Source organism: Pseudophryne corroboree, chromosome 1, assembly GCF_028390025.1.
Source record: "Pseudophryne corroboree isolate aPseCor3 chromosome 1, aPseCor3.hap2, whole genome shotgun sequence".
Classification (NCBI taxonomy): Eukaryota; Metazoa; Chordata; class Amphibia; order Anura; family Myobatrachidae; genus Pseudophryne; species Pseudophryne corroboree.
Window position 1 is genome coordinate 757207608 of NC_086444.1, and position 17669 is coordinate 757225276.

The window sequence follows — 17669 nt, forward strand, 5'->3', positions numbered from 1 at the left end:
AGGGTCCTCTTTTTCCAGGGGTACCAGATTTTTTCAAATCGGCCCTAAGGAACCAGAGATATCTGAGCCTGTTAATTGCTCTTCCCAGCCAGATATCTCGGGTTCTGTCTGACTTAGAGTTTTTCTGAGGGTATACTACAAAAACTGGGCTTTTCTCTTTCAGTGGACACTGGCAGCTTGCCTCTCCTAGGCCCAGAACCAGAGATATCCGCTTTCCAGCAGCTGGCCCCGGCTCCAGCTCCACACGCCTGGTATGCAGTTTTATATTTTTGTGGTTGGATTGCTCTGGCTCCTGAATTCTGAGCCCTATTTCCCCAGTACTACCTTAAAGGTGGGACTCTCTAGTTTTTTTTAGGGGCCCAGTGCATTACTTTGCCCATGGGCCTACACTGTTGTTAAGATGGCCCTGTTTTAGGCCACAAAATTACTGACTTCATTGTGTTAAAGCAACATGTACACAATTATACAGTTCAAGTTATATATTTTTCTGCACTCCAGGGAGAGTAGAACAATATCATCCATGTTGTGGCAATTAGCACCATTGTGGCTTTGCAGCATGAGCTGGGGCTAAACTGTGGAGATTCATGATGCCACACCTAGGGTGGCCAGTCCTGAGCCATTTTTTCAATCTCGGGAATCGGGATTCAAAAATGATCAATCACGGGATTCCCAGGATACCAGGGATTGGTTTGTTTTTAATGAAGAGCAACGAGCTAATGCTAATTTATCCCATATTATAATAATGAAATTAGTTTTTCTGGTAATATGTTGTGATTTGGGTGAAAACTACAGATTCCTCATAGCAAATTCAAAACCCTTCAATAGATAATAAATAAGCATGAATATAGGGCCTAATTCAGGTTTGCTAGCAAACCAAAAAAGCAAGCAACTGGTCAAAACCATGTTGCACTGCAGGTGGGGCAGATGTAACATGTGCACAAAAATGTAGATTTGGGTGGGGTGTGTTCAAACTGAGGGGCAGATGTATTAAGCCTGGAGAAGAGGTAAATAAGTGATAAGTGCAAGGTGATAACGCACCAGCCAATCAGCTCCTAACTGTCATTTTTCAAATATGTAATGATTGGCTGGTGCGTTATCACCTTACGCTTATCACTGCTTTATCACTTCTTTATCCCTTCTCCAGGTTAATACATTTGCCCCTGAAACCTAAATTGCAGTTTAGAAATTAAGCAGCCAGTATTTACCATGCACAGAAACAATATAACCCACCCAAATCTAACGCTCTCTGCACGTTACATATACCCTGCCATCAATGCAACATGGTTTTGCCCAATTGCTTACTTTTTTGGTTTGCGAGCAAACCTGAATAACCCCCATAGTGCTGAATATAGTGTTATGCCGATTGCTAGTCTCAGACTAAGCACATACTGTATACAGGAATAACATATAAATAAATACTTTTGAGAGTATCTTAGTAACCGTAGCAAAATATACTAACCTGACACACTGACTTTAACTCATCAGGTAGAACATATCCAGCACAGATCATTGACTCCTTTATTTGAAACCACCAATACTGGGGTGTTTTGCAAACCTCATATGAAATAACCGGCAGTGCCACCTGATTTAACCCTTCAGCAGCTTTTGGTGCTAATGAATTTCCTGCATGGGTTGATATAATAGAAGGATTAGTTATATAACAAGATTTTTTATATGTAACAATGTTTCATTTTTTTTTTTTTTTTTACATATCTATTCACGTAAATTGAAATTATTATTATTTTTGTTACTTTTACTGGCTGTGGTAAACTTGCCTGTTTCATCTCCCCATCCAGTTGCATGACACCTGTAATTTGCAGACAGAACCTGATCATGGGGTGGTAGACAAGCAAAATCTATAACATCACTGGCCACCACCTCTCCGTCCAGCTTCACCAAGGCAATGTCGAACTCTAGGGCAGGGATTTCCGGATAGACAAAGCCTTCATGACGATAGATACCAAGAATTTTGTAGCATTTCTCTGTGGGTTCTTCAATAGTCAGGTTGTGTTTCCCAAGGCACATCTGCCATCGGTACAATTCATCTGCATAACTTAAAATATAAGTCTCATTTAGTCACAGATGATATTAGTAGAGTATTGGGAGATAGTCTAATACTTTGTCACTATATAAGAATATACCTGCCTAATCAGTATATTGTACTACAAGCTACAGTCATAGAGGTATATTAGGAGCCAGCATCCTCTACTGTAAATTATAATAGTATGAGTCCATGACATCACCTTTATGCAGGTCATTGATAGCTGATCTTCTAATATCTGTAATAATTTACAGTTGGGGATGCACAATAACAAGTTTTCAAATAATTTCATATAAAACATTGATGACATCAGAACTCACTGTTTCTAAGCAATGACATCATAACTTACTCTTTATACATAAATTAATTATATTGACATCATTTGTTTACTTCACATAAGGGTTGGCATCGATATCCTAAAGCACAGATTCCTGACAGTCAGAATGCTGACAATGGCATCCTGAAGTTCAAAATCACGATGGATTTTGGTAAGTAATTTGACCCTAACACACCCCTCCTGCAGTCTAACCCTAACCATCCCCTACCACAGTCTAACCCTAACCATCGTCTACCTCCAGCCTTACCCTAACCCTCCTGCTCACTTAGAACTGACCGTTGCCAGTTCTTTGAAATCCGGTAATTTATCTATTTCCAGCCCCATGTCGGCTTGATCACATTTGTTTATGAATTTTTATGTAAGAGGCCATTTTTAATGTTTATTGTGTGTTGATATTTATTAAAAACTTACTATACTATGCGTTTTTCCTCTCACATTGTATAGGGTTTGGATAATACTGACAGAGAATATCCACGATGTGGAGAGATTGGAGGTCCATGTGACGAGGGTACCCCATTGAAAGTCGTATTTGGGAGAAGTGGAACGTAATTGTTTGAATAGGGATGTATTATCTTTTGCACCGATAAAGGCTTACTCATTTCTATTTTGCTAAATGTTCTGAGGGTTTTGAGGAACATGTCGGTAGTTTGTCCTTGTCTGGCTGCATTGAGGTGCACAATATATAGATCACCCACAACTTACCTGTATTACCCTAACCCTCCCCCCAGTGCCTTACCTTAACCCCAGTACTTATTGTCGGGATGCCACTGTCAGCATTCTGTTGGGATACTCAGCACTAGGATATTAACTACATCCCGCACATAATGATGTTATTCAATTGTATTTCTGGATGAATGATCATTTGGGCTCACACAAAACACAAAATCCTGATTACAAAAGTGTAATGTGTCATTTCATTACCTCATGTGTGCAGATCTAACAGGTTAGTTTGCACGTTTTATTTTCTCTATCTTGTGTCTTCCTGGAATATGCAGGGTTCTAGTACAGTATTGTAGGAAAAAGAATTACCAAGGTAATAGGCCCGGCGCTATCAAGATGAGATGCTTAACTTTAAGCTGCTGTTTAAAGGGGTAGTTAGTCCCTGGAGATAGCAATAGGAAACAATTTTTATGTAATAAAATACAATTGGTTTTCCATATCCAGTTTTAAAGCGCTGTATATATCCTTTCCTATTTCTAGTACAGTATGTCTGATTTTCCTGCAGCTCTCCTCTTTAGAAACACAAACATGTCTCACTGACTCAGTATCACACATCAGGTGTACAGGATGAAAGGGGCCTGATGCCTAAAACTCACTCCCATGGATGTAAAAGTATGCTCAATTTTTAATCACATCATAAAAATGTATGCTGTATAGCTGAACTGAAATCAGAGTGCCCTTGCTATGTGTACATTATTTATTTAAACTCTACATCTTAAAATGTACCCTGAATAAACCGGCATTTACCATCGTTATGCATTAGAAAGATGCAAGGGGGTACTCAGTGGTTGTTGATGTGCGGCTGCTCACATCACCGACATTGCAAATTCTCCACTGTACCAGTATGGGATGCAAAGAAAAATCTGCAATGTTGGTGGTCGCGAGGTGATTGAGAAATGGTTGGAATGCCAGCACCTCATGACCATCTGCAATAATGAAATGATCCCCATAAAGTAAGAAAACTACTAGATTCTATCATGGTGACAATATGCTGCTCTTATGTCCTTAGTGAATTGTGGAAACTAAGGGGGAAGGTATCCTATTGGCTGCAGAAATTTTTCACACAGAAAAAACAGGCTTTTATCATGATTTATAGCCTGTTTTTTTCCGTGAGAAAACAGGTAACGTGTTTCTGTGGCCGCACACATGGAAAACATGGAAAAAATTGTTATTGGGCAATTGGTTTCATCTGTCTGAGGCAGGTGATGAAAAATCCCTGATAAGTACCGGCATCTGGGCTAATAATATGGTCCCAGGCGAGTAAATTAGCCGTGGTAAATTACAGTGGCCAATTGGATACCACTCTAAGTGTTTCATAGGCATCATCAGAAGTTATCGATGAAAGAAGAATATTGGAAACTTTGTGAATCATCAACACAGTGAGTATAATTATAATGATGGCATCTTTCTTCCAGTGTTGGCACTTCTCACTTTGCTTTTCTATATTTAAGACTATTTAAAAATGTTGATTAATATTATTGACTAGCTGAATATCCGTGCTTCGCTACGGGATGAGGATGGTAAATTAGAATTATAGTTGTTTGTTGATTTACGTTGGTTGGAGATCTAGTATATAGGCATATCTTGCTTCCCTGACCCACTTTGTGTTGTGGCTAGATCCCTTTTTGGTCCCTCAAGGGACCCTGCTCTTCCCACTATACAACTCTCAGTCTGTGGCTTCTTGCTGCCTCCATTCCCCTCCTCACATCAAGTCAGTGCCCCTGTGAAATGATCGATTTATTTACAGTTTCTTATATAGCGTAGCACATTATGCATTGCCTGATGTACTCTGTGCTGCTGGGAGACCCTACTACTTCCACTATATAACTCTCAGTGTGTGGGTTCGTGCTACCTCCATTCCCCTCTTGACATCATGTCACTGCCCCTGTCACATGCAGCCCTGTCCTTTCTGAGATATCATGCATCTCCTGATATACTCTGTGCTGCTGGGGACCCTGCTCCTCCCACTATATAACTCTCAGCATGTGGATTCCTGAGACCTCCATTCCACTCCTCACATCATGTCACTGCCACTGTCACATGAAGCGCTGTCGTCACTGACATATCATGCATGTCCTGGTATAGTCAGTGCTGCTGGCCTACCCTTAGGGGTGCTAGGGGTGTGTTAACCCCACAGTGTTTGTTCCCAGAGTGTAAGTCATATGTGTACCAAGTTTGTTGTAAATTGCACCAGGCATTACAGAGTTATGCTGTCTGCTGACATACTCTGTGCTGCTGCCTCACTCCAAGGGGTGCTAGGGGTGTCTTACTTGCACAGTGTTTGTTCCCCAATTGAAAGTCATATGTGTAGCAAGTTTGGTTTAAATTGGTCCAGGCATTCCAACGTAATGCTGTCTCCTGAAATACTCTGTGCTGCTGTCCAACCCCTAGGGGTGCTAGTGGTGTCTTACCCCCACAGTGTTGGTTCCCAGATTGTAAGTCATATGTGTACCAAGTTTGGTGTAAATTGTTCCAGGCCTTCCAGAGTTATGCTGCCTACTGAAATACTCTGAGCTGCTGCCACACCCCTATGGGTGCTAGGGTTGTGTTACCCCCACAGTGTTTGTTCCCAGATTGTAAATCATATGTGTACCAAGTGTGGTGTAAATTGGTCCAGGCATTCCAGAGTTATGCTATCTACTGAAATACTCTGTGCTGCTGCCTCACCCCTAGGGGTGCTAGCGGTGTGTTTCCCCCACAGTGTTTGTTCCCAGATGGTAAGTCATATGTGTACCAAGTTTGGTGTAAAATGCTGCAGTCATTCCGGAGTTATGCTGGAACATAGATACATACATACATACATACATACATACATACACGCATCCATTTTTGCCGCTTTCCATGGATGGGCAGTGACATTTGTAAAACCGATTCTTAGCAAGCACCTGGGACCTAAGGAGAAGCTACCTGCCAAGTTTCAAGATTGTAAGCCTTGTGGTTTAAGAGATTTCGTGATGAGCGAGTCAATCTCCTTTTTTGCCTTTTATATATATAGATATGTGCATGCACTACAGCACCATTCACAGCAGACCATGTTGTTGCAAAGCTGTACTCTGAATTAAGGGGGTAATTCCGACCTGATCGCACGCTAGTTTTTTTTTTGCAGCGCTACGATCAGATAGTCGCCGCCTATGGGGGAGTGTATTTTCACTTTGCAAGTGTGCGAATGCTTGTGCAGCTGAGCGGTACAAAAACAGTTTGTGCAGTTTCTGAGTAGGTATGAAACTTACTCAGCCGCTGCGATCACTTCAGCCTGTCCAGTGCCGGAATTGACATCAGACACCCGCCCTGCAAACGCTTGGACACGCTTGCGTTTTTCCAAACACTCCCTGAAAACGGTCAGTTGACACCCATAAACGCCTTCTTCCTGTCAATCTTCTTGTGATCGGCTGTGCGAATGGATTCTTCATTAAATCCATAGCCCAGCACCGTTCTGCTTTGTACCCGTAAGACGCGCCTGCGCATTGCAGTGCATATGCATGCTCAGTTTTGCCGAGTTTTGACCTGCTCACAGTGCTGCAAAAAATAGCTAGCATGCGATCAACTCGGAATGACCCCCTAAGGTTGATTGATCCTTTCCACCTGTTTGCATAGATTTATTCGCTATTTAGTACTTTTAGTACAATTGTGTTGTGTTTAGTTTGGAGTGACTGTCCAATTTTTTAACAGCTGCTTAGGAGAACCAGCCCTGTCAAGCGCAAGGTACACCCACTTCTTTGAGTGAGGAGAGGTCTTTTTGGTCGTTGCAGTACACATAGTCATTACCACGCTGCCGACATGAGCTGTTTCTCCAGCTTTGACAATAGGACTACTAGGAAGCAAACCTATCTGTCCAAATGGGGAGGAGTAGAAAAGGAATGTTTAGGTACTATTGATGAAAATCCCGAATTAAAGGGAAATTTTTATAAACTGGAAGATCTCATTAAAATGGAAACAAAAAATTGGTTAGATGCTGAAAATTTACAGAAATATCTAGATGCTAAAATGATTCCAAGAGGGCTGCGTATAACAAAACCATCTATCTTTGGTGATAATAAGGATTACCAAGACAGATGGGAAGCCATCTTGGATGAGTGTTCCTATGCATTAATAGACCTGGTGATTAAATTTAGAAATGAGAAAGTTAAGCTATTAGAAAAAGATATTGAATTATTGAAACAGGAATTAGAACCCCTAAGTGCTACTACAGAGTTTAAAATGAGAGATCAACGTATAACAGATATGATTTTAAAATTTGAGTGTGAGATTACGGATAATAAATCCAAGAAATTTAAAAGAGATTTGGAAGATTACCAAAGAGGAGAGGTATATACTTATAATAAAATTTAAAAAAACCCATTAGACCAGGCTTTTTCAACCAGTGTGCCGTGGCACACTAGTGTGCCGCGACCAGTTGCAAGGTGTGCCGCGGAGCCAGATCAGCTTCCTGCACCTTCAGAGCGAACTGCTGGCCCGGCTCTTCTTAGAGGATCATTCATGCTCCGGCCGTGACATATGCCTTGAAGACGCAGCGGTGTGATATCATAGGTCACGGACGCTGCGTCTCACCACCCAGCCAGCCCACCTGCCTGCATACACATCTTCCAGTTCCCGTCCACATCCACAGCTTTCCTTGCCCACCCACATCCACACCTGCCCGACTGCCCGCTGCTCAGTATTTGCAGCACTCCACTATGAACAAACCCCACCACTGAGGGACAGAGAGGAGGACAGCTGACCGGTAGGGGCTAATATTTGTTATTTTATTTCTCCTGTGGGGAACAATAGGATTTATGTGGGGAGAATAAGGATTTATGGATTTATGGGGGGAATAATGTGAATAATTCATGTGGGGAGCAATAGGATTTATGTGGGGAGAAATGTGATTGATTTACAGTATGTGTGAGCAACGTGATTTATGTGGGGAACAATAGGATTTAGGTAGGGAGCAACATGATTTATGTGGGGAGCAATGTGATTGTTTTTCTGTGTAGGCCAATGTATGTGTGTTGTTCTTTTAACTGTGAGGTCCAATGTGTGTTTTTTGTTTTTTTTTCTGTGGAGAACTGATGGTGTGCCTTGGCAATTTTAAAATATTGTCCGGTGTGCCGCGAGTAAAAAAAGGTTGAAAATCACTGCATTAGACGGTTTAATGAGCAGATTCCCACAAGACCTTTCAATAATAGAAACAGGTTCCAGTCCTATAAACAACAGTCATCAGAACCAATTTATGAGGATTATAGAAAGAACCCAAGATGGAGAAATGCTGGTGGATCTCCATCAAGGGCCGAAATGGAAACCTATACACAGGCGACCAGTAGGAGACCAGTTAGAAGTGAAGATGGCTTCACTGACTCTGGGACAAGACCTAAAACTGATGTAAGAGCAGGACCCTCTAAAAGAATGGATCAACAGGAATCTTTTTTAGATCAGAGAACAAACGCACCTCGAGATTGGGGAAGAAATCTAGGTGAACAATGTCACACTCCCAAAAGAAATCGAAATTTAAGTGCCGTGGAAAAAGAGGAGGGAAAAAGGAGAAATACAAGGTTCTGAATAAACAGAAATTAAATGAGCTAGCAGCCTCTATACATAATTTGTCATCTAAAAGTTTTTCTAAAAATGAAACATTGCTGTTAATTAAAGGGTTAAAATTTTCCCCTTCAACTGAACCAAATTTGTTCGACCTGTTTGTCGAACTAAATAGATTCATACGCTCCCTCTGCAGGAAAAGGTATTTAGCTAAAAAAATATTAAACAGATTAGGAGACGATGCAGAGCCGATTCTCCTTAATTCAACAGATGAGCCGTTTGTTCAAATGTTGAAAGAACTACAAGAAGAGGGTACTACTGGGGATCTGTGTAAAACACAAAAAATATTTGATATAAATATAGATAGAAGTAGATTTAGGTCAAAATCAGAGTTTTTTCCCATTTCATCAAAAAGTAGCTCAATTGAAAGTTTTTATAAGACTACGCTGGATAGCTTTAGGTCACTATGTACAACTGACCCTAAAAAAGCTAGAGTAACAGGAAACCTTAACAAATGGGAGAGAAAGGCACTCTGTAAACTCAGTAAAGATACCTTGTTGGTCATTAAGCAGGCCAAAAAAGGTGGCGGTCTAGTTATTCAGGACCGTGGTGATTATATTAAAGAAGCTTGTAGGCAATTAGAAGATACCAACTTTTACACTAAGCTTGATCATGATCCCACGTTGGAATTTAAATTAGAACTGAAACATCTACTTGATAAAGCAGAATCTTTGGACATTATTTCTAAGGAAGAATATCTTTTCTTGTTACCTTTATTTCCAGTCACCCCGATCTATTATCATCTTCCAAAAATCTATAAATCTCTCAACTCTCCACCAGGTCGCCCCATCATATCGGGCATTCAGTCACTGACATCAAATTTATCTTTCTTTGTAGACAGCTTTCTTCAACCTAGAGTACCTCAGTTAAGATCACATATCCGTGACACTACTCATTTTCTACAATTAATTCTTAATATAGTATGGAAACCAACATATGCATTTCTAACACTTGACATCCAAAGTTTATATACGAACATCCCCATTCAAAAGGATTAAAGGTAATTGATGATCAATTAAGAGCGGATGGTGATTTAACCGATATACAAATCCAATTTCTCCTGGATTCCATTGCATTTATATTGAATCATAATTATTTTCTTTTTTCCAAAACGTATTATTTGCAGACTATGGGGACGGCCATGGGGACCAGGTTCGCGCCGAGCTATGACAACCTCTACATGGGTCAGGTGGAGGACCAGCTTGTGTGTGTGGGGGGGGGGGGGGTGCGTTCGGCACGAGCCTGGTCCTCTATGGCCGTTTCATTGACAATCTTTTCTTTATATGGGATGGGGATCAAAATTCAGCCACTCAATTTGTAGCCCACCTTAACAAAAACCTATTTAATTTACAGTTCACCTCTAATTTCCATCCATCAACTATACATTTTCTAGACATTACATTGAAAATTGTGGATGGAAAAATTGAAACCTCTAATTTTGTTAAAGAAGTAGGGAAGAACGCTTATCTGAATTATGCCAGTGCTCACTATGCCCCCTGGAAAATAAATATTCCAAGGGGACAGCTACAACGCCTCAGGCGTAATTGTTCAGAACATACAGTGTTCTTGGAACAAGCATCTGAAATGGTGAAATCTTTCAGAATGCGTTATTACCCTGAGGGTGCATTAAGAGATGTAGAAAAAATGAATAGGAAAGAACTACTGATAAGTAAAACAACGGTTAAGGAATCTATGGATAGAGAATCGAAAGACATCTTATTTATCTCCAAGTTTAATACCAAATCAAATGAGATTAAGAAAATGATTCAACATAATTATCCTATATTAAAACAAGATCCGATTTTAAGAGAGATTATCCCCATTAATCCAAGAGTGGTTTTCAAGAAGAACAAATCCTTAAAAGATACCTTAGCTCCAAGTCTCCTGAAAGAGACCCCAATATTGAATACTACTAGTAAAGAGATGTGGCTTCCATCAAAACCACATGGCTTTTATAAATGTAACAAATCAAGATGCCTGACATGTAATCATGTAATGAATCGAACTAAAAACATAAAGTGTCCTCTTGATGGAACTAACTTCATACTGAAGGAGTTCATGAATTGTGAAACCAGCTGGGTAATATATTTATTACAATGTCAATGCAATCTTGGTTATATAGGAAGAACCACCCGTAAAGTTAAATTAAGATTTCTAGAACATAGAAGAAACATTGTAAACAAGAAAATTGATCATAGCGTTTCTAGACACTTTTTTGAATGCCATCAAAGTAATCCGGACTCCTTAAAATGAACGTGTTTAGAACACATCAAGGAAACACAAAGGGGAGGAGATATGTTCAACAGATTGCAAAGACAGGAGATACATTGGATTTTTAAAATTAATACACTTCATCCATATGGATTGAATGAGGGAATGGAATTAAATGCAGTGATTTAAAAGCCCTAGGGAGACAAGTTTATATTTGGAGCTACCGTTTCTGTATAAAAATTGTTATTCTATATTGAGGTATTATGTATCATTAATATGATGATACTGAATAAATATTATAAATGCCAATGATATAGGAGTAAAATATGACTATTGTCTGCAATATTATTGACTCCCTTAGAGAAGTGCAATAACATACATCTGTGATAATTTGTTTATTATGGAATTATGATGAATTTATATTTACTAATTGAAACTGTATATTATAAGATTTAGTTTCCAGTTTATTACTATTGCACAAAGATTCAATAAGGATGTTGGAAATAATGGTAGATAATCGAAACACTGGTTACCCTGAATTAATTCTCTGGATACACCTTCTCTATTTATTGTGTGAATGTATCAAAAGCATTGGTAACCATGGTAATGGTGATGAGGGCTGGGTTGGTATAACAATATTTATATATAAGATTCAATGCCCAATAGGAATGATTCCTTGTAGAGCCGTACGTCCAATGAATGGGGCCGAAAGTGAACCAATGGATTGAATGACTCCGGAGCGTGTGACCGGGTCACATGACCGTGGGTCACACATTGTGACTCCGGGACGCGGGATTGGGTCGCGGGCTCCCGGGTCATTCACTATGTGGTAGAATGGGCCACGATTAGATGACTATGAGCCATGTGACCATGATGGTCATAACTGTTTATCATGCTCTGATTGGCAATGCGGTCCACGTGATGTATGACACCTATCCCACGTGACCGCATAATGTATAGCCACTATAGTGTAAAATGGAAGTGAAGACAGTGAAGCCTAGTGGATCTATGCATACATCTATCCCCCTTGATTTTATGAAAGTAGATATTTAGTTTGAAGTATATGGTATTATACATTGAAAACATCATTATTAACACTCGTTTTTAATAATAAAAATAAGGATTTAAAATAGGTTTGCCTCCTTTGTTAGAATTAGGTTTTTAAATTGTATTTTGAATGAATTTATATTTAATTGTTACTGCAGACAGGTGATGTGGATTAATCAATTTATGCCCTATATAAGGGATGACCATTATAGAAAGCATTTACCTTTGACAAAGCTGCCCCCTGAAGACAGCGAAACACGTAAGGACTTACCTGCTGGACATTGAGACATATATTATCCAGGACCATTTGGACGGCGGACCTTCAAACAAGCCTGGGACTTTTCCCCCACTACCATCCCATTGCTAATGGAGGACTAACCAATTCCCTTCAACTGGTGCTGAGATCTTCATTTGCTGAGATATTGCCAGGGAATTCTGCATTTGCACTTCCAGGATTGGTAACTATTTGTGGAGAGACTTACATCTTTTGTGGCTTAAGGAAAATTGAGGTCCACTAACCACTGGATATTATAAATATTTATGTCCTGTTTCAGATTTCATTTGGCTTTCTACAACTAGCAATGGTTTTTTAAATGCTCTTCATGTGCACTAGTGATTTTTAATTGTCACAACAGGTATTACGATACCCACTTTTATATATTAAATTGTTGATTGATCCTTTCCACCTGTCTGCATAGATTTATTCTTAGCGCTGTTTAGTACTTTTAGTACAATTGTGTTATGACCCCCTAAGGGCCTTATTCAGCTTCAGTTGCAGTATTGCTAATTTGCATTAGTGAGATGCGATCTCATCTCCCTTCCCGTGCATGGGAAGGGTTAAGCGATTGCATCTCAGATGTGACTCATACTGAATTAGGCCCTAAATGTAGGGAATACAGGAGAGAGATATTAGACCGATTTGGGTGTGAGAAGGGCAATCATTTCTTGATGGATTTTAAGGAAAAAAGTAAGCTATGGAGTATTCTGGATTTGCTAAATATCTCTGCTGTAATTAAATGTGGTCTTACCACACAAAAAATACCAAACGGAAAGTAATACAAAGTAGTAATACAGCATTGATAATAAATACTGTATATACTGTATAGTAATATCACATCTGAACAAAAACGTGTTATTGCATTTCAGATGTATTAATACTATATAAAAAAACATAGCAGATATTTACATTGAATATGAACCCCAATTATTATAGTGGGTCCATGATTTCTATTTGATTTCTTACTGCAGGACATCAGAGTAAGTGCCATTTGACTTGAGCAAAGCCACTGTTTCCTACAGTGTTTAAGCTGTGTATGTTGTGTAGTATTTCTAGTGTATTATTTACTAAACTATCCCTGTGTGCAAAGAATGGGGTTTTAGATCTGTGATTGTGGCAGAGGCGGAACTACCGCCAGTGCAACCAGTGCGTTGCACTGGGGCCCGCCTCTGTCCAGGGGCCCAAAGCATGTAATGAGTCAAACTGACTCATTACATGCCGTTGTGCGCTGCGGGCAACCGCTGCCCGCAGCGCACAGCTGCCCGGAGAGAGGAGAGGAGCAGCGGTACGGGGGAAGGAGGAGGAGGGAGGTGGAGGAGGGAGCCGCAGCAGCGCTTTGTTACTGGTGGTCCAGTGGTGGAGGCGCTGCTGCTGCTGCTCCTCTTCTTCACTATAGGCTGTCTTCCGAGAACAGCCTATATAGTGAAGGAGAGGTGCAGCAGCAGCAGCGCCTCCACCAATAACACAGCGCTGCTGCGGCTCCCTCCTCCACCTCCCTCCTCCTCCTTCTCTCCTGCCCGGGAATCGTCAAGCTGCACCGAGGAGCCTGAGCCTGCGGAGAGGGTAAGTATAATTCTTCTTTCTTTCTTTCTTTCTTTCTTTCTTTCTTTCTTTCTTTCTTTCTTTCTTTCTTTCTTTCGACTGCCTGCCACAATGTGTAAAAATGGGGGACTGCCTGCCGCAATGTGTAAAAAGGGGGAATCTGCTTGCCGCTATGTGTAAAAATGGGGGACTGCCTGCCGCTATGTGTAAACAGGGGGAATCTGCCTGCCGCAATGTGTAAAAAGGGGGAATCTGCCTGCCGCAATGTGTAAAAAGGGGGAATCTGCCTGCCGCAATGTGTAAAAAGGGGGAATCTGCCTGCCGCAATGTGTAAAAATGGGGGACTGCCTGCCGCAATGTGTAAAAATGGGGAATCTGCCTGCCGCTATGTGTAAAAAGGTGGAATCTGCCTGCCGTAATGTGTAAAAAGGGGGACGCTGTCTGCCGTAATGTGTAACAAGGACACGCTGTCTGCCGTAATGTGTAAAAAGGGGACGCTGTCTGCCGTTATGTGTAAAAAGTGTACGCTGTCTGCCGTAATGTGTAAAAAGGGGACGCTGTCTGCCGTAATGTTTAAAAAGGGGGACGCTGTCTGCCGTTATGTGTAAAAAGTGTACGCTGTCTGCCGCTATGTTTAACAAGGGCACGCTGTCTGCCGTTATGTGTAAAAAGTGTACTCTGTCTGCCGCTATGTGTAACAAGGGCACGCTGTCTGCCGTTATGTGTAAAAAGTGCACGCTGTCTGCCGTAATGTGTAAAAAGGGGGACGCTGTCTGCCGTAATGTGTAAAAAGGGGATGCTGTCTGCCGTAATGTGTAAAAAGAGGAATCTGTCCGCTGTAAGGTGTAAAAGGGTCTCTACCTGGTGTAGTGGTGCTACTGTGCGGCGTAATTTAAATAATGGAGACTACTGTGCACCGTTTTTCATGCAGGGGTGGGGCTCCGATGCCGTTTCTTGCACACAGTGCTAAAATGTCTAGTTACGGCAGTGTTGCTAGGTATCCATTTCTCTGGCCCTGAGCAGGTCCCCCTCACCAGATCCTCTCCAGGGGTGAGGGGGTGGACTTGGATGGGATGTAGGGGGGGGGGGGGCAAAGCATTGTGTCGCACCTGGGCCCGCCGCTCGCTAGTTCCGCCACTGGATTGTGGTGTATACCAGCTTTAGGAAAATGATACATTAATCAGCATATTCTATATTTCAGCTAAATGAATTGATGTGGGTTACATTTATAGTTTCTATTCAAACTGAATCATTTACCTTCATGACGCACTAACCAAACAGTAATAGAGAGACAATCCAGTGTGTAAATGTTTCTGTGAAGGACAGACTTACTTAATAAAACAGTGGGCTGCTGTGAGTACCCAGTTCTTATGGATGAGAGTGGCTCCACATGTGTGGAAGAAAATCGTTTCATTTCGGGAACTTGGCCAAACCTGAAAATACAGAAAATCATATTAATTTACTAGTGTGTATATAATACTGCAGGACAATGCTAAAATCATGTGTGCAGAGCACAGGGCCAGTCAGAGATGTATGCACATGCCTTCGCAGCTGTGATTCAGTTTGCGTCATCTGTGCGAAAATATGCAAATGTGGCAGGTGGCAGGATTTGTATAAACACAACCACTGGAGGCGTCTCAGATCTGCCGCTTGTGTATGAAGATGCAGACACCGGACATCGATAATCAAAGAGCTGTTTACTGGATCTCAGTCGCAAGCTGTGACGTGCCCCAGAAATTGTTGCCACTTGCCTGCATGTGAGTGGCCATTCCCTGTTACTGGCAACAAACGCTCCCCGACTGTCACTCACTTTGCAAATACTGTAAATCCTCATTGCATTGCGACTGCTATTGCAAGACCATCAGAGTACACGCGCAGTGCAACTTATATGCTTGCGCTGTGTACAATAACGACATTGTGTACACATCTGAATCAGGCCCACGATGTACTTACCAGCATTGCATTGGAATTCTATCTATATTTTACTCTGTTTCAATTTAATCAAATTACATGTAAATAAGTACAGTAGAACTGGGACAAATTGTGAAAGATCACCTACTGCTGCTAATTTATAACCTTTAACGGAGTAAAAACTTGATGAATTGTAGCTATTTTGTGTAAGATTTCATGATTTGTGTGTAAATTCACAGTTCAGATGAGTTTTCTTCCTTTCATGACTGTAATAATTGCTTTGTATTGTACAAGCTCATGTCAGACCTGTGACAGACATGTCCATCTTTTGGCACTAGAAAAAAACTTTAACAACATTTTCTTAACAAAATAAACATTTATTTTCAATTGAACATATTGTTCAAATATTGAATTCAGAACCATAGCTTACTGTTTGCTTTAATAGCTATAACTTCTTCATATATATGCTCTCTAAGAATAACACAAAGGGCCTGATCTGAGTCATACCCAATGCCAATGTTCACGGAGTTGAGTGATTTCGGGGTCTATTCATGAAGCAGTGAAAACTAGTGTGGAGAAGTGAGCCAGTGAAGAAGTTGCCCATGGCAACCAATCAGCTACGTATAATTTTATAGAATGCACTTTATATATGTTACATCAACACTGATTGGTTGCCATGGGCAACTTCTCCACTAGCTCACTTCTCCAGTCTTTTCACTGGTACGTGAATAGACCCCTTTGTTACACTGCATGCGTGAAAAGCCTTATAACCTTTTACAATGCTTGCGTTACACAGAGTGTGTGCACAAAGACTCTGTGGCTATTGAGGCGCACCGTAAAGAGGCGTATTGGAAATGAGCTCGGGCAGTGACTGGCAGGTGGCTATTAAGATGCATGGAGATGTACTGTCTTATGACAGACGCTTCATTGTTCACTTTGGAGGCCATAATCAGATGGAAAATCTGCACCTATCAAAGGGCTAGAGCAAGTTTTGATGGTGCAACAGATAGTGCCTCCTAAAAACAGCATTACATCCTCTATACAAATTTATTGTGGGCGTCTCAGTCCTTGCACATTCATACGAACAAAAGTAAAGCAAGCTTTATATAAGCATTTGCATAAAGTTGCAGTCCAGCGACCGCCAAAAGAGGCTGACACAAATGTGATGTGACTGCGTCCTAATTATAAGCAGTTGGAAAAGAACAACAGTTTTGGTTGCTTTAATGTATGCTCTTCTTGTGTGATATGGCAGGCAATCGTCCTGATTGCCAGGGCCATCTTAACGTAAAGGCACTCTGGGCAGCTGCTCAGGGCCCCACAATTATAGGGGCCTCCGAGCAGTGTCAGGTGGTGGTCAGACAATCAGAACGGCTAGGCAGCATTCTCTCCCTGCCTCCTAGCCTGCAGTACAGACAGTGAATGGCTGTGAGCATGCTGATTAGTAGATGGCTGGAGCTATCCTCCAATCAGAGTGCTGACAGCCATTTATTGTATGGATGCATGTGTAGAGACGGTGCAGGACCACAGAAGGAGCATGTTATCAGTTTTGTTTTTGTTTCCCTGAATGGATAGGTAGAGGCCCCAGTGGATTGCTTTGTCCAGTGCCTACAATGCTGATAATTTGGCCTGCTGATAGCCCCCCTGGATCTGCTATATGGTCAAAATCATAAGGAAAGTTAGTGCATATTGCACCGTGTGCACACAGCTTGCGATGCCGATGCGTGGTCCGGCGCGATCGGCATCGCAAGAAAAAATAGACTGCTCAGGCAGCCCAACATTGACTATATCGGCTGGGCAGGACTCCGGCCCCGTTGAATAGTCAGTGTTGGGCAAACACCGCATGGCGCTGTGTGTACATGGCTTTAGATGAAACAGTGTTGATTTGTGCTGCAGTTAAAGACCTGAAACACTGCCCCCATTCACAGCTACTCTCACTCTGCAACTGTGCATTATTTTTATCACTTTTATTATTGGGCCATTTTATGTGTTCATTTAGGGCCCACAGAAAACCA

General features: G+C 41.3%; 1 protein-coding gene across 1 annotated transcript in view; it reads right to left on the minus strand.

Annotated features, from left to right (window-relative positions):
• Positions 1 to 17669, minus strand: part of LOC135049439 (ovochymase-2-like) — a 207572-nt gene that overhangs the window by 100252 nt on the left and 89651 nt on the right. Inside the window, exons 15-17 of the mRNA XM_063955640.1 lie at positions 15079 to 15168; positions 1776 to 2053; positions 1460 to 1623 (exon numbers count right to left, since the gene is read on the minus strand). Of these exons, the coding sequence (XP_063811710.1) occupies positions 1460 to 1623; positions 1776 to 2053; positions 15079 to 15168 (532 nt within the window). The remainder of the gene's footprint in view (positions 1 to 1459; positions 1624 to 1775; positions 2054 to 15078; positions 15169 to 17669) is intronic.